At 39.1% G+C, this 18,659-nt stretch overlaps 1 protein-coding gene across 2 annotated transcripts in view; it reads left to right on the forward strand.

The window, feature by feature from the left end:
- PPP2R2D (protein phosphatase 2 regulatory subunit Bdelta) overlaps positions 1-18,659 on the forward strand; it is a 47,962-nt gene that overhangs the window by 11,307 nt on the left and 17,996 nt on the right. For both annotated transcript variants that reach the window (XM_020786089.3, XM_020786090.3), the window contains exons 3-4: positions 11,366-11,463; positions 14,714-14,879. In XM_020786089.3, the coding sequence (XP_020641748.1) occupies positions 11,366-11,463; positions 14,714-14,879 (264 nt within the window). The remainder of the gene's footprint in view (positions 1-11,365; positions 11,464-14,713; positions 14,880-18,659) is intronic.

Raw genomic sequence — 18,659 nt, forward strand, 5'->3', positions numbered from 1 at the left:
CTGGAGGCCCAAGGTTGAGGACCACTGTTGTAGAGGCTTAACAGAGAAACTCATCATGCAAGTATAGTTTAAGCAAGAGTAACGTGCACAGTAAACTTACATGTCATATTTTTATATTTCACATGAAATATGATAAAAAGAACAGAAAAGTTCTGAAATAGGATGGGGAGCTGATAACAAGAGCAACAATCATCGTCAGTCTTACAGAGTGGGAAAGTTCTCAATTTTTCACAAAACATTTTCTGTCTTTACAGATGTGTTGTTTTGTTTTATTAATTTTCTAATAACAAAGTTCATAGTAAATAATATAATGAGTGGGTACAGGTAAATCTGAAATCAAAGTTGTTAAAATTCATCTGGCTTATATCAAGAGCTGTTGATTTGTGGTGAGAAGCTTTGGTGCAATTCAGCGCTGCTCAGCTTGACATAGCGGATGGTTTTTTTTAGGGTTACTTAATCCAGGCCTAGGGGATATATTGTGGAATTCCCTAGGGATTGTTATCTGTCTTGTTTAAATATATTTATAAATATCTTATGATAAAGAACAACCTCAGTTTTGAAGTGAGAAGTGTATTGATGATACTGAGACCCTTGTTTTAGTCTCTGAAAAATCAGGTGCTGCTTTCAGTAGTGTCAGAAATATGTGGTCAAGTTAGCAAGATGAACTTGAATGTAATTTGGACATGTCAGAGATGATACTGATAGAATTCCTATGGGTCCTGAAGAGGATAAATTATATAAAGATAGATTGCTTATGGTTGTTGTAGGTTTTTCAGGCTGTTTGGCCATGTTCTGCCTGAAAAACCTACAGTAACCATCAGATCCTAGCCGTGAAAGCCTTCGAGAATATGTAGATTGCTTAGTAGTAAGAAACGCTGTCAGCTCTATGAGACATACAGAGCCACTGCATGGACAACAAATGATCAGCACAAATATATGTTTTTGTAATCTCTAGCCTTTATCTATATAATGCACTCAATAAGAAGCTGGACAATTTGAAGAAGACTTGGAAGCTTCAGCTAATGAAGAAATATGTGCTGCCTTTTCCTTATGGATCTATTAGAGTACAGTGGTGCCTTGATGTATGAACTTAATCTGTATTGGAATGGCGTTCATAAGTCAAAATGTCCGTAAGTCAAAACACCATTTCCCATTGAAATGCATGGGAATGGGATTATTCCTTTCCTGCATTTCAAAAGATAAACAAACAAACAAGCAAGCAAGCAAACAAAACACTGCAAGTCCCTTGGGCCGCAAAAAACAAAACAAATTAAACATAAACATTACCCCATCAGCCCAATCACACCCTGCAGAAACCACCCAAAACAGTTTTAAAAACACAAAAAGCAGTACCTTACCTCACCACGAAGCCTCCTCTGACGCCTCCCGGCCATGCATAGCAGCCCAGGCTCCACCACCACCAAAACTGCTGTCGGTGGGAGCCCTCTGGGAGCCCACCCGGCCTTTCTCTGCCGCCACACGGGCCCACCGGTGCTGAAATCGCCATCGGCAGGAGCCCCCCCAGGCTTCCACCACTGCCTGGCCTGGGCTGTGCCACCGCTGCCCGGCCAGGATGGGTCCTCACCTCCTGGCTGGGATCTGGCTCCTGGAGGGCCTCCTGCGCTTCCACTGCCACTGCCGGCAGGCTTCCACCACCCGCCGCTTCCTGCTCCAGCAGTGTTCGCCCGGCGGGGAAGCACTTGGCCGCCAGCCACCTCCTGCTCCTCCACAGCCCCGGCCTTCCCTCCAGGCAGCAGCACTTGCCTGGTCAGGAAGTGCTCAAACCCCCCCCCCCCACCGGCCACCTCGTGCTTTTCCAGAGCCCCAGCCTTCCAGGCAGCAGCACTTGCCCGGCCAGGAAGCACTCACCCACCCACTGGCCACCTCCTGCTCCTCCGCAGCCCCAGCCTTCCCTCCAGGCAGCAATGCTGCTCGCTTCCCGGCCACACTCCAGGAGGTAGAGCTCGGCTCCTGGCGCAGATGGACCCAGCGGCAGGAATAAGAGACGGGTTGGGATGCATCCTCGTCTCCCAGCTGGACCCCCACCACCGCCGCTACATCTCTTTCCTGAACTGTTGGGGCAAAAGAGCTACAAAGTAGCAGCTTCTTCACCACCAACGGTTAGGTTTTTTTTGAATTTCCCGACCCTTTCCCCTGCCTTCTTTTGTTCGTAGGTCAAAGCTCTGGCCGCAAGTCAAAGCAAAATTTCGCAGCCGGAGCTGTTCTTAAGTCAAATTGTTCATAGGTCGGCATTTGTAGGTCAAGGCACCACTGTACTTCCCTATTAGATTACTCTGTGGCAAATACAATGGCTGCTAATGTGCTTCTAGGTTCAATTCAGGATACTAATATTTAGCTATACAGATCTTCACAACATGCATCTGGTTTTGTTACCCACATCACCTTTGGTATCAGTGTTCTTTATTCGTCACAGCCTGTTTCTGTGATTTTGTTGGTTTGCTCATTGTTAAAATATATTTATATGCTGTTTTGAACATTAGAAGGTCAAGAACTTATTTTATTAAATAAATAGTGACAGTGTTTAGTAATTTGTTGCCACTGAAATAATGTTTTTATGACATCTAAATGTTCATGGTTACTGAATCCTTATGCACAGTGTTGTAGTAACTATATGCACAGATAGTAATTTAATCTGTAGCTTTTCATATCTTCAGTGTTCTTCATGAATGGCTTTCTGAAGTGCTGTTTCTTCTTTTTCTTTCTCTGTGCACCAATAAATACTGAACTGCTTTTCTGCTTCCTTCCCATGCCTTTGAATTGGCTATTCAGTGGCATTACTTTCTGATCTAATAACACCAGATTTTGCCAAAACTGAAAAGTGGCCTGCTTATGTTTTACTGTAAGCTTAGATTTGTTTTGTACATTATGTGCACACATTCATCAGAAATTTAAAGGAATATCATACAGTTCTTTGACAAAACTATGCCATGAAAGATTTTCTCAGTCATCAAGAGATTTCTGCTTCTGGATAGAAGTCAGAAGAGCTCATTAATGGGTTTGCGGTGCATGCAGAGTTATCAAGATAGTTTAAAACTTGTCTCTCTAAGTAGAATAAGATATTTCACCTTATTGTAATGTGGCCTCTTAAAATCATTGGCAGAAAATGTCTGGACATTGTATGAAATGTTGCATTTGCGGAAAATACTGTCATTGTTTTATTATAATGATTGGGTGTTCCTGGGAATGAAATTTTCTGATTAAAAGAAAGCAGTTGCTTCAAAAGATTAATCACTGCAACTTTTAGTTTTCTTTCAAAGGAGGGTATTATTTCTAGCGGTACATAAAGAACCTTAAAAACACCAAACAGACTTGAGACTCAGAGAAGAAAGGAAAATTATTAAAGCTTAGAGCATAAGCTTTTCTTTCAGTAATGGGCAAACAGGGGCTTATCAAGACCTTCCAGTTTGCTTACATTTAAAATCTGTAATTTCTGCATTTTGTCTTATTATGGACATTCATCCATTGCCAGGTCTATAAGAAAACTGTATGCCTGCATTTTTTAAACATATATATCTAGCTATTCATTTTTGCTACTCCAACAGATCTTTTAGAACAGAATTGCACATCCATCAGTAAAGAGAGATGAACACAGAGAAACTAAATTGCAGCAATAAAATAAAAACAGTTCAGTAAGAGCTTTGGATGTGGCTGTGTACCTGTTTGTGTGTTTGTGTCTGTGCTTCGCAATGAAAAACAAAATCAAGAGTGGCTATCGAGTGGTGGGGATTTATAACCAAAAAGGGAAATAAATACATTTCTGCATTTTTATATGAGATTTATTATTTTTCTCTTTCTTGATTTTGTCGGTCAGTCACCACATCAAGCTTGGGCTAAAAGTTGTCTTTGAGGTTGCATACCTCAATGTATGTAATGTTTTCTTGATGTGCCTCTTCTTTGCTGTGGGCAGTGTGTAGATCACAGACTGCATGTGGCCCCTGCCTGGGGTATTTTGGCAAATTCCAAGGCCAGTGCAGTGCCTCCATTGAAAATAGAAAAACGTTTTTTCTGCTACTCAAGACCTAGAGGTATGATGGATTTCCTATTAGGGACCTTACCAACCAAGCGCCAAAATAGTGATACCAGACATCTAGTTACTTCTTGTTTGTCCCTACCCTGTTGCCCTTTTTGTCCATTCCCAGGCCCAGTGCAGTTCACTACAAGATTTGAGAGATGAGGTTTGGTCCTCAAGCCTGCCAAATTGCCCTCCACCATTTTAGAGTGTGGGAACATTTGAAGAAGATCTTTTTAGATGTCCTTTGTATGAGCATGTTCGTGTGCAGGCTTTTTTCCAGCTATCAACATCTTAAGTTTTATCAGCATTTAAAGGTAATATGAATTTTGCTTGGAAACAGACAGTAATCAATAGAATTGTTGAAGAATTGACATCATATGGTTCCCTTCACTGACCACAGTAATTTTACTTCTCAGTGGTGTTTTGGTCTCACTGTAGTTTCCAAGCAGTCTCCAGTGGCAAACTGACATGGCAAAAAAGGGCTTCTTACCTGTGCCACCGAGCAAAACATTTCTTTCAGATGTTCTGCCAGCATGTTGTGATACTTGAAGCATATCTCAAATTTTGCTGGCATAGCTAGCTTTCTACAATAAATTATGGCTCCTTTGATAGCAGAGCTTAATTATGCGGTTAGTATACTAATGGGAGGGATTTTGGTGAATAATTTGCCATAGATGTGTCAGAATCATGGTCTTCACTTAAAATATGAGTAACTGTATTAGAGAAAATTATTTTTCTCCAATACAATGGAGGAATGCATACATCATTCACTCTAAGGCAGTGATCCCCAACCTTGGGCCCCCAGATGTTCTTGGACTTCAACTCCCAGAAACCCTGGCCACCAAGAACATCTGGAGGTCCAAGGTTGGAGATCACTGCTCTAAGGTGTGTGGGTGTGAAGCACTGCATCAGGTGAACTCGGCTAAGCCAGTATTTCCACCCATCTGATTCCATGGCTGAAATCCTGTGTACAAGGGGCGGAGCCTCCACACAGCACTTTGGAATGTTAGAGAAAACATTGCCTGCATGTTGCATCTTGTTGAATTTATTTTTCACTCTTCCTGTCCTCTGATAATTTCTATCCTTACTGTTAGTGAATTAGATATAAATATAACATAAATGTTACAGCTTCAACTGTATAACAGGTAGTATAAAATAATAGTTCTAGGTCTTTGCCTTTAAATACATAAGCATTGCATGTATCGATGTACTGTATACAGTCCCAATAGCCTGTGCTTGATGTAGTGGCTAAATAAATGCAGTGAGAGAAATAGAAATTCCCAAATGACAGAATGATACAAGATTATAAAAGGTGCACCTAAAGATTCTAATCCTGTTGCTATCTGTTAACACTTTAGTGGTATTTTCAAAAATGTAATAAAGTTGAATACTTTTACAATAGTAGTGTGTCATCAAATCAACTCTGACTTATGGTGACCCTTTTCAAGGTTTTCTAAGTAGAGAGTACTGAGAAGTGGTTTACCCTTCTCTTCTTCTGGGGGCATCCTGGAACTGTGCAGGTTGCCCAGAGCCAAATGGGAGGTTGAATTTCCAACTAGAGATAGGGGTATTTATATATGAATAAGAATATCTCCGCACAGGTGGCATGAACGAGGGTCCAGCCCCATGGGGCCGGATGGTCGATTCACTGATCCGCTGTGGATGGCACAATTTTATGAATAGCTCTGCAGCGTGCAATCTGCTTGCCACTCTTCTACCTTGCAGTGAGGCTTGGCCTCCTGCCAGGACTGGCAAGCGGATTGCGCACTGCAGAGCCATTCGTAGAATCATGCCGTCCACGGCGGATTGATGCATGGACTCTCGTTAACACCACTTGTACGGGGATATTCGTATAGGAATAGCCCCAACTCTATTCCCAACCTTTGGCTCTGCAGCCAGATACCTAATTCACTGAGCTATCCAGTGAGCTGAGCACCTAGATCAGGGGTCTCAAACTCAGTTTACCTGGGGGTCACTAGAGGCAGAATCTGGGCAAGGCTGGGCTGCATCAGATTTTCCGCCAAGCAGAGCAAGAGCCTGAGGAAGCCGCCCAGGAGTTTCCTTAGCCTGGCTCTTGCACTCTCCATCCGGAAGTGCAGCTGCCAGCCGACAGATAGGCGAGCTAACTGGCAGGCTGCAGTTCCGGATAGAGGGTGCAATAGGCGCTGTCTTGGGAGAGAGCTGGTGAGCGAGGCGAGAATTTTTTTGACTCTTGACAGCAGAGGATGCGTGGGTGCTTCAGGGGGGCAGGCAAGGCAGGGGCCACAAACTGTCATCCAGCAGGCCGCAAATGACCCCTGGGGCGCATTTTTGAGACTCCTGACCTAGATTGTGTTCATTTAAAGTGATATGTTTGTCTTAGGTCATTTTTAATACAGCTTTTTGTTCATACATAGGTGCAGTCATGCAAGAGTTGCTGGCCATGTATGTTACTAGTTTCACATATCACCTTGCTGGGAGAATGTCTGAGAACATGAGTGATTATAAGTTTCCTCTAAAATTTTTCACTTTTAAAAGATCTATTTACATATTCTTTGCCTAGTAAAATTCATATTCAGAGTACTATTGTGCCAAATTAAAGGTAATTGGAGCATGTTTTATTGAAGGTTTTGGTGGATTTTATTTTATTTAACCATAGTTAGAATAGACCCACTGAAATCAAGAAATGTACCAAAAAAACGAATATGGCTGGATATAATTCATTCTCCTATGATGTAGTTTTCTTTTGCCATGTAATGCAAAACGTGTGAGTGTGTTGTATTCTTTGCAAAGTCCTTGGCCAGTACAAGGGAGATATCATGAGTAGCCGTAAGTAGAAATACCATTTTCTCCATAACCATTCTGTAGGGCAAAGTATCACCAAAATCATTTGCTAAATAAATAAATAAATAAATAAATAAATAAATAAATAAATAAACAAACAAATAAAGAAAGAAATAAAGAAATAAAGAAATAAATAAGCTATCATCAAACTGGCTTTACACCTGACTGCAGCATCATTTGTACTTTGCTGATGAAGCAGCTGAAGACCTTTCACTTCAGGCAGTTTTTCACTTAAGGACTGGCTGTCGGAGAGGGGTTTTTTTTTAATGGATTGTTGTGCCTCCCTTGTTGCTTTTAAATGTGTTTCTCATTTTCATTTATCACTTTTAATATATTTGTTTAATTCTTTTTAAATATTTGTATACTTACTGGTTTTAGCTTTTAAATGATGTAAGCCACCTTGGATCCTTTTTAAGGAGAAGGTGGTGTAAAATATTTTAAGAAATAAAATACTTTTGTCTGGCTCTGCAGTATACAGTGGTGCCTCACTTAATGATTGCCCTGCATTACGACGAATCCACTTTACAACGATCTTTTTGCGATCGCAATTGTGATCGCAAAATGATGGCCTAAATGGGGGAATTTCGCTTAGTGATGATCGGTTCCCTGCTTCGGGAACCAAATTATTATGGGATATGAAGTAAGAAAAATCCATAGGTTATGAGAGGCTGAACGGAAGCAACTCCTTAGAAAACTATGGAACAGATCAGTTTTGCAACTCAGAACATATCGAGCTGCTTTTTTAAAGTTCTGTATTGTATCAGTGCCCTACAAGTGGCTGAGAAATGTGCATCCTTCAGATTCTTTGGGACTACAGCTAACATCAGCTATAACCAACATTTCCAGTGATAATGGATAGTGGACATTGCAGTCCAACAGTCATGGCTGTTGTGCACTTAAGAGCTACTTTGGATTTATTAGTAATACATAGATGTATAGCAAATTTGCATTTTGTTTCCCCTTATTGTTTCTCGAACCATTGATACAAAGTCTTACAGTTGTTTTTGTTTTACAGTGGTGTTACTTATGTTTTAAGTTTTAAAGGTTGATAAATGTTTTCAGTAACCAGTTGTCTTTGATTTTATTAACAAAATGATGTTCTGGCTGTTAAATTCAATCACTAGTGTGAAAACAGATCCATTTGAATTTTATTTTGATTCAGAAAAAAGATATCAGCAGAGAAACCTCCCCCAAATTCTAATCTTTTGTTCCCTCAAGGTTCAGTTTACTACTTAAAAATGCATTATTTTTTACTCTTTATATATTTACTGGCAATTACATTTCTGTATGTTACTCCTAAGTGTACCCAGTGTATTTTAGTGGACAGAGTGATGGACAAAGGACTCAGGAGTAGAGATGGGGGTATTTGTATACGAATACGAATATCCCAACACAGGTGGCAATAATGAGGGTCCCAGCCCCATGGGGCTAGACAGTCCACTCACCTATCTGCCGCAGATGCCACGGAGCCTTCCAGTGGCTTTGAAGATCTGTATTTGCCTCCCTATACTTGTGTATTGATTAAAGACTAGAGATGGGGACAACTCACTATTTTGGTGAGTTGTCCCGCTTCATGAATCGTCAAAAAGTTGACGAAGCACAGAGTTGCCCCCATGAAGCAACGAATAACAAAGTTATTTGTCAATTTCTGGGGAGGTTATTTTAGAAAACACCCCTGCTGCCCCCCACCCCCATCAACATCCCCTTACCATAATCGCTGCCACCCAGGTCTCCATCTGGTGTCCACATTGACGACATGTAAAAAGAAGAACTGGCTGCCCTTTGCAAAGATGGCAGCTGCAGCTTCATTTAGGGTACGGAAACTGCAGCTGCCATTTTTTCAAAGGGCATCCTGGATTCCCTTAAGGCGGCAGCAGCGATTATGGTAAGGGAGTGTTAGCGGGGGTGGGAGGCTGAGGTAGGGAGAAGAAGGGGAGTGGCTCCCTATTACCCCTCCAATCAGATGATCGGTGGCCAGTAGGCAGAATGTTGTTTTTTTTTAATTACTGAGGATGAATAAAAGCAGGAAAATATACGTTGATCCATATTCATCGGGACTTAAAATTTGACAAATACAGATCTACGTATATTTAAAATTTGCTCTTTTCGTCGAAAAAACCAATCGATTTTTATATTCATCCCCATCTCTATTAAAGAAAAACTCTTGAATGTGCCTAAGTATCTATTTGAATCTTTTAACATGGTGCAACATGCCTGAGTATCCCACTTGGGAACTTTGGGAGGCACAGTTAGTTTGGACTCATTTGACTGAAATGGAGAACATCTGTTGTCCTCATCTAATATAGACAGTGTATATATTTCAATTTTACCCATTAGAGAGTTGCTCGTTGTCATTTATCGTGTCCGACTCTTCGTGACCCCATGGACCAGAGAACGCCAGGCCCTCCTGTCTTCCACTGCCTCCCGGAATTGGGTCAAATTCATGCTGGTCGCTTCGATGACATTGTCCAACCATCTCATCCTCTGTCGTCCCCTTCTCCTCTTGCCTTCACACTTTCCTAACACTTTTCCAAGGAGTCTTCTCTTCTCATGAGATGGCCAAAGTATTGGAGCCTCAGCTTCAGGATCTGTCCTTCCAGTGAGCACTCAGGGTTGATTTCCTTTAGAATTGATAGGTTTGTTCTCCTTGCAGTCCAGGGGACTCTCAAGAGCCTCCTCCACCACCACAATTCAAAAGCATCAATTCTTCGGCGGTCAGCTTTCTTTATGGTCCAACTCTCACTTCCATACATCACGACAGGAAAAACCATAGCTTTGACTATGTGGACTTTCGTTGGCAAGATGATGGCTCTGCTTTTTAGGATGCTGTCAAGGTTTGTCATCGCTTTCCTGCCAAGAAGCAGGCATCGCTTAATTTCGTGGCTGCTGTCTCCATCTGCAGTGATCATGGAGCCCAAGAAAGTAAAATCTGTCACTGCCTCCATTATCTTCCCCTTCTATTTCCCAGGAGGTGATGGGACCAGTGGCCATGATCTTAGTTTTTTTGATGTTGAGCTTCAGACCATTTTTTGCACTCTCCTCTTTCACCCTCATTACAAGGTTCCTTAATTCCTCCTCACTTTCTGCCACCAGAGTGGTATCATCTGCATATCGGAGGTTGTTGATATTTCTTCCGGCAATCTTGATACTGGCTTGGGATTCCTCTAGTCCAGCCTTTCGCATGATGTATTCTGCATATAAGTTGAATAAGCAGGGGGACAATATACAGCCTTGTCGTACTCCTTTCCCAATTTTGAACCAATCAGTTGTTCCATATCCAGTTCTAACTGTTTCTAGCATATTATTATTTCTTAAAAAGCAATCTGGTTGTGTAAAGGTAGATTTCATATTTCAGCTATGGTAGACTTAGACTTAGTTTTTGTTTTGTTTGCTTCAGAGATGGGTAAATGTTAGACAAAACATGTATGTTGCTGTTTCAGGGTGCAGAAGAAGCTTTCAGGTAGGTTGTGGATTTGAAAGTTGAAGATGAGAGAAATAGGAAGGAAGCAAGGTCTGAGCCATAAAGTCACTTGAACACTCTCTAATATTAGTATAGTAGAGCCAGATAATTCATTGCAAACTGTTCTGCTTCATAGGATGCTGTTGTAGTAAAGATAATTTTAGTGGAAATGGTGTTAGTATTCAGCGCTGTTCTATGTCATTTTGAATGTAATATGTTTCTAATATATACTATATCTTTCAAATTTGTTAACATCTAAATTAATTTATTGTCTTTGATATATAAGACTGAAGTAACTGGTTCTTTTCAGCTTGCGCATTCATGAATCTCAGTCAGTCAGTTCACTGCTATTATACATATTAACCTAGGCTATTTGTTCTCTTCATTTGATAGTACAGCAAGGGTGGTCAACTTTGGTGAGCTGGGGCAGGGAGATTTCTACCCCTAGCCACCAGCGGGGGCACACTGATCAGAAAAGGGTCACATAATAATAATAACAATCATAATAACAAACAACTGGAAGGCCTCAAACAACCACTTTCAGCTTCTCAGAGTGAGTTGTGGAAAAAAACTGCCAATCCTAGAGGCATATAGGAGCAGAAGAACCCATTTTTATGAGGAAAAAAGGATGTGGAGTATGTGGGTTCTCACGAGGCAAGAAATGTCCAGGAGGGCAGGTGTTACATTGGTCTTCATTTGCTCATCCCTGAAGTACAGTAGAGGTAGATTGTTGTTACACCCCCTTTTTTTTAACTTAGGCATCTGTGACTCCCTAAACTCTTGTGAAGTTCCATAAAGTCATTTTTGTATCTCCAAATTTCCAAATCCGGTGTTGGATTCCAGAGTTTTCAATTCTGTATTTCTCATGGGCTAGATGTCATTTGGACTACTTGTAAACTATCAAGGCTTGTAAATAAAGCCAGCTTTTTGAACAGTAAAATTGAAAAATCAATTAGCATATTGATATAGAATCTTATGTGCTCACTTTTTAATGTATTCAGTACAGTTCACATTTTTATAATATTACTGTGTCTGTTTTATGTTTACAGCCGACATTATCTCAACAGTTGAATTTAATTACTCTGGAGATCTTCTTGCAACAGGAGACAAAGGTGGCAGAGTGGTTATTTTTCAAAGGGAACCAGAGGTCAGTGCCTTTAAAAGCAATGTAAGGTGGTGGTTAGAACTACTGTGCAGCTTTTGCTTATGACATCACAATGACATATCAACGAATTCAATCAGTCCATTATAATGTGCACCATCAGAATGTTATATAAAGTTTTATTCAAAAATTAAACTTGCTACTATATTTTAGACAGTTGGCAGATGAAACCTTTCTTGGGATATCATTCACTCACCATCATTCTTAATATTATTCATTTGAGACCAGTGTTCCTTCTAAGCTGTGTGGCTGCACGGTGCTGGATTGGGTCATCACAGCTGGAACCCCACACATGGGAAATTGGAAGAAACATTGTTTGATATTGATTCTGGATTGTTGTACATGCCATGCATGTTCATTCATAAGCAAGCATAAAAAAGCTAAGAAAAATATGTACTCTCTAGCCATTTTGATAATGAATGCAGTGTTCTATAAAAAATTGCATATGTATGTCTTACTTTCTACACAGTTGTTCATGTAGAGAAAATGTCATGTGAATTGACACTCTTAGAAGGAAGAAATTCAGATTTATCAACTGTAGCAAATAGCAGATATTCTTAAAAACTGCAGATAAGAGTGTAATTGTACTAATTTCATATGCCCAGTTGTGTTTATGATTTTTACTTGGGTTTTTACTTGTTAGGATGCTAACAAATTGGAAGAAGTTTAGAGGAGGGTGACAAGGATCATCAGGGGGCTGGAAAACAAGACTTATGAGGAAAGGCTGAAAGAATTAGACATGTTTAGCCTTGAGAAAAGAAGACTGAGGGGTGATATGATAGCACTTTTCAAATATTTGAAAGGCTATCATACAGAGGAGGGGAAAATCTGTTCTCGATCATCCCAGAGTGTAGGACACGCAACAATGGGCTCAAGTTAAAGGAAGCCAGATTTCAGTTGAATATCAGGAAAAACTTCCTAGCTGTTAGAGCAGTATGACAGTGGAACGAGTTACCTCAGGAGTTGGCGAGGGCTCCAACACTGGAAGCATTCAAGAAAAAATTGGATAATCACCTGGCAGATATGCTTTGATTGTATTCCTGCATTGAGCTGCAGCTGGACTTGATGAGTCTTGTAGGCCCCTTACAACTAAACTTTTCTTTGATTCTATGATTTTTTCTCAAAAAAAAAAAAAATTGAGATCCTAGTTTGTCTGCCAAATCATTATTTTATCCTTTTTCAGAATTATTTGGGAATTCTGCCTGAGCATAAAGTTCCAAATTTCCTTTGACAACAACTTATAGGCCTAAGAGATCCTCCTCAAGGAATCTGATTTCTGCGGGGGGGGGGGGGGTTAAAGGTGAAGAGAGCTGTCAGCAGTAAGCAACAGTCAGTGGTAGTGGCCAAGTGCTACTCTCTCACATGTGTATTAATGTGCACCACCCATCTCTGCTACTAGAGAAGGCTTCACACCTCTTTTCCTTCATGTTTTATGCCAGAGATAGCTGTTTCTTGTGATCACTTCTGTTGGTGACAAGGAAGAGGTGGTACATGGGTGTATGTGCAAGTGACTGGTGGCAAGAGCTGTCCATCACATTTTCAGCTCTCACCTGTGTGCCATTTCTTCCACCTTTTTGTGTGTCCTCACACAAGGGAATGTACTTCTCCAGTTTGAGAAACTATCTGCTGACTTTTGAAAGGAAGTCACTGTGGTATACAGATTGCAATGAGAGCAAATGCATTCCTGCTGATTCCAGTGATTCTCTTGTAGAACTCTGAATTGTTGCTTCTTTCCCAAAGGTACAGTAAGAAAGAATGTATTAATGAACAGAATCAACCACAGCACTCTGTGTGCTGCTCCATTGTGTTGAAATGTTAGGCTGTATATTTCTTTCCTTAAATTATGCTTCACTGGGAATAAACAAATAATAATGTGTTCAAGTACTGTTTTTGAATTCTAAGAATTATAAAATACAAATATCTGCTTGCATGTGCTATAATAGAGTGATGCCTCACAAGAAGAAAATAATTCATTCTGCGAGTTGTTTCGTATTGCAAAAAATTCATCTTGCAAAGCGCAGTTTCCCATAGGAATGCATTGAAATTTAATTAATGCATCTTGTGAAGCATGGCCATAGAAAAATTTGTCTTGCGAGTCACCAAAAAATTGCAAAGGGCTTTCATCTTGCGAGTTTTTCATTGCACAAGGCATTCGTTTTGTGAGGCATCACTGTATAGAGTAAATATAATGCTTCACCTGAGGCTAGTGAAAACAAGAAAATAAAGGGCTTTCCCCCCTGCTAACTGTTATATGAAGTCAAATAAAGATGTAAGTGTATGATTAGATTTCCACAGAGACCTTTGGGATAATTTGCTAAGCTAATATACAGGTAAAATTTGCTTTATCCAAGAATGTTCGAGAATAAACCTGTAATTTTAATAAGGATACATGTACTCCAGTGATGGTTTCCAGAAGTGTTCAGATTTTAAACAAAATTTGAAAGGGTCTTTGAAAATTGTAAATTGTTGCTTTAGAATCTAAACATAGTCTTAATTTTTTAAAAATCTTTTTCCTAGAGAAAAGAGGAGTGGAGGGGCAGTTATCTCTTTCTATGGGTGAGGAAGAGAAAGATAATTATAAACTTTGTAAAATACACATATTTTGAACTCATAAAGCAGGAATCCTAATTAAGGAATACAAGAAGTGGAAGTGTTCATTCAATAATTTTATTCATATATTTTGTGTTATTACTAACATACTTGCTCCCAAATATGTATAATGGTGGTCAGTTTATCTGTGTAGGGAAGCACAGATAATGAACAATTGTTGATACAATTTATTAACTGAAAACTGTTTTGGAACTCGTATCTTTCATAGCTAATTCTATTATTCAAGAACACTATGCATCCATAAAAGCAAGAGCTGTGAAGTTTGTGTTACACCATCTCAACACCAAAGAGACAATCCAGCTTTTAAAATGAAAACAGCTTGCTTTTGTTGTCAGATTTTGGAGCACCAACTATAACTTTGTGCATGCTTTGAACCTTCAGTGTTACTACTTTGCCATACAACATGAGGTTCCTTTGTATCTAAATGAATTTGCAAGTGCGAGGACTGGTAGATGGTTCTTTGGTACCCTAGTCAGTGAAATGAAAAAAAGCTTAGAATATGCAGATTATCTTTCAACATGATTTTTTTATATATACATCATTTGATTGGTTGGAATTTTTATAATTTGTTGTCCTTATATGGACGTCACAATATTTTTCTGTTCATACATTTATTTCTTTGCAGAATAAAAGCCGTCCCCATTCAAGGGGGGAATACAATGTTTACAGTACCTTTCAAAGTCATGAGCCTGAATTTGACTACTTGAAAAGTCTAGAAATTGAGGAAAAAATTAATAAAATTAGGTGGTTGCCACAACAGAATGCTGCTCACTTCTTATTATCTACAAATGGTAAGGACATTTTATTACCTAATGTGTATAGCTGTAATTGGTCTAGCTGCACCTAATAACCATGCTTTTATATCTTATTAGTAAATTTAATTGACTTAAAATTTCTGATTTAATTAGAATTAATAAAGTAGTCATGCGCATATCTACCCAGAAGTAAGACTGTTGAGTACACTGGGCCTTACTGCCACGTAACTGTGCAGAGGATTGCATCCTAAATAATTACAGTGATTGTTATAGCTTTCTACAGTTTTTATTTTCACAAAATAAGGTTTAAAATAACTGAAACAACGTATCTATCTGAAATCAGTTGAATCATCTAGCCTTATTCTTATAGGCTAAAAGTAAATTCCCGGTACGGTGTAGTAGTGGACAGACTAGGATACTGGAGAATAGTTGGCTATGGAAAGTCTCTGGGGGAGTGGAGCTGGTAAAACCACTCCTTAGATATCTCACTTACATTGAAAACCCCTGTAAATAGGTTCTGACTTGACGGCACAGAACATCACACACACACACATAAAAGTGGACAGCATGAATGTGTCCTTGAGTGAAATAAAACAATATCTGAAATAATTGTCTAAACATCAGTTACATCTATTTTAGTAAGGCTAAATTATTGATTGATACCCAATATGGTGTAGTGGATGGAGTGGTGGACTAGGATTCAGGAAATCTATATTCAACTTCCCACAGCTGTAGAAGCTCACCTGGAGGCACGTGGAACTGGAAAAACTACTCCTTAAATATCTCAAGGATCTTGAAAGCCTTATTAGGGTCACCATTTGTTCTAACTTGATGGCACATAACACAAAATGTTGTTAACCCCAGAGATTGGGGAAATAGTAATATTACACTTAATTCTGCTTTGGTCATACTTCACATAGAGTACTGTTTCCACTTGTTGGCACTATAATTTAAAAGAATATTGAAATGTATCCAGAGGAAGGCAGCCTAAATGGTAAGAGGTTTGGCCCTGTGAGGAGGAATGGTTGAGAGACCCTGGCATGTTTAGCCTGCAGAAAAGAAGGCTGAGAGGCAATATGATACCCATCCATCTTCAGGTATTTGAAGGGCTGTTATTTGGAAGATGTTGCTCAAGGGGATAGGACCTGAAGTAATGAATTCAAGTTTCAAGAAATATTAGGAATAATTTCCTGACAGTGGGAGCTGCCTCAGAGGGTGGTAAATTGTGCTTCACTAAAAATGTTTAAGTAGAGATTGGATGACCACCTGTAACAGATGCTTCTGGTGTGAATTTCCTCCACTGGCAAAGGGCTGGACTCAAATGATCCATGGGATCTCTTCCAGCTGTATAGTTCTATTGTTCCCTGATTTCTTTAGTACCAGTGAGGGTCCAAGTAGGCTTTACTTTTGAACACAACATGCCCATCCTTATTCATAGTGGGTTGGAAAGTTTCTAAATCATGGCGTGTTCCTATTCTTGCTTGAAAGAATGTTAACTTTAGAAGACTTTTTCATATTGTCAGTTGTAAGATTAGCTAAGCTAGTTTTTAATCTTGTGTTTTTGCTTCATTTTTTTCGTAAAGATTGTTTGGAGTGTTGTTTTTTTAAATGTTTAAATCCACTTTAATCACATTTTATAATGTATTATATAAGGAAAATCTCTGAAGAAATGTTTTCCTTTAAAACTGAAGTCTAAAGAAATAATTTTCTGTTCATATAAATTCCTTATCCCTTTTACTCAGTTAGTGCATTGATTTTCTCAGAGAGTATGCACTCTAAATTTAATTTTGATATGTCAGATTATATTTTTAAAAAATATTTTACATGTTTCTGAATGTGATAAAGCATGGTTAGTTGTTTAATGTAGTTTTAAAGTCTTCAGTTAGGCACATTATTGTGGCAAGCACTGCTAAAACACAGGTTTATTGTTCAAGCCCGTAAAGGCACTCCTGACGTAATTATAAATGCTAGCAGCCTAATGCATTTCTTTGCTCAGTTATACATAAGATGACACTTGAATTCTCCAGATAAGTTACAGGTTTTTTTCAAGACAACAGGGAGGCCTGCATAGGAGCACTTTACATCTGATGCTTTATTTAAAATTGCTAACAAAACAGCAGTTCAAATTATATCAAATTTTGCCTCTGCTGGAATAGCCATTATGCAAGGATTTGTGTTTTGCCATCCTTCTGCAGGAATTCAAAACAGTACAATGCACATATCAAGTATATGATTTTTAAAAAATATGGTTGAAAGAGTGCAGTCAGTGCTGCTGAAATTTCAGAGTTGAGGCCAAGAGCCGAAATAAGATTCCTAGGGAGCAGGATCTTGGTGACTTATGTAATTTCTTGCTCCTTGTGTCATTTCACCAAACCACATTTGAAAATAGGGTTCTTTTATATCTTATTGTTTACAACAAGTAGTCATTAAGCCTAAAACCTATGAATATATTGAGATAATGAACAAAATAAACATGAAATGTAAAAATTGATTACAGCATAATGTGGAAATATATATTAAATAAAAAGGAGAAAACTAAATTATACCATTAAATGAATACAAGTTATCCTGGACTTAATACATCCTTTTTAAAAAAATAAATATTAAACCTCAATGGCTGAAAGCCTATTCTGCAACTTAGGTTGTATAAATCTGATGATGTCATCAGCCATGATGATTTTTTGGAAGTAAAAATTTTCCATTCCACCCCCCCCCCCAAAAGTTCCTAATGAGATCCCTCTTTTTGGGAAGCTATTCAGGGCTATGGAATGGGTAGAAGTTTTTAATTTATGAAAATCACTTCCACTTGTACAATCATACCACTGGTGGTGATTTTTGGAAAATAAAGCCTCCCTTTCTCTTCATCACATGGTCCCCAGTGCTTCCTGTGAAAAAGGAAAGAAGCCTTTAATAGCCAAAAAATGTCAGATCAGCTCTGGTGTCAGAACCAGTAGTGGAGATCTGGTGGTAATGAAAAGCTCCCCCTGCTGATATTGAGACTCCCAAAGGCTTTCCCAGAGCAAAAGGAAGCCTTGGAATCTAAAAGGGTGGAGTAGGAAGGTTTCAATTAATTTAAATTAAAATTTCCCTTTGCCAGATGGTTACATCATTCAGCTTGCATGGTGTAATGTTACACTGACAGGATCTTTCTCTATATCTAAATAATCTGTACAGTATATGGACATAGATACAAAATGTTAAAATAACTGAGTACTCTGTATTATTTCATAACAAGACATCTTAAAAATAAGTTCTCAATTTAGTGTTTTTAATTAGGGCTTTCCAGTGTCAGGTAAAACAAGTCTTGTCTTATCTACAGAGTCCTCATTTAGTTCAACCAAAAAGAGAATCCTCTTTCTCATTATAATCAAAGACATATCCATAGTTGTTTAATTACACTTCACATGAACTTAGCCAGAGGGTTGAAAAGTGATTTTAATTATATCTGCACAGCTTCTAGAAGGCTCAATCATGCCACAGAAAAGCATCATAGTATCTGAAACAGCATTTTCAGAGGTGCAGGGATTTTGCCAGCTCTGCTGTGTCACAACATCCAAGAACATCAACAAAAACAGTTGTACTCATGCCTTAATGGGAGTTTCATAGAGAAGTGTTTCACCATTGTTTGGTCAGAATGCTAGACTGAGTAGGCTATTGGTGTAATCCAACACTTTCCATGGTTCCACAGCTCCTGTTTTCCAAAAGTGGGTGGAAAATAGCACCTGCACTTTTGATCACTTGAGTTATTGAATCAATAAGAAATGATTTGTTGGACTCCTTTACCAATTCCACAGTGCTCAAGTACCTCCCATCGAT

This window comes from Pogona vitticeps, chromosome 3, assembly GCF_051106095.1.
Source record: "Pogona vitticeps strain Pit_001003342236 chromosome 3, PviZW2.1, whole genome shotgun sequence".
In the NCBI taxonomy this organism is placed as follows: Eukaryota; Metazoa; Chordata; class Lepidosauria; order Squamata; family Agamidae; genus Pogona; species Pogona vitticeps.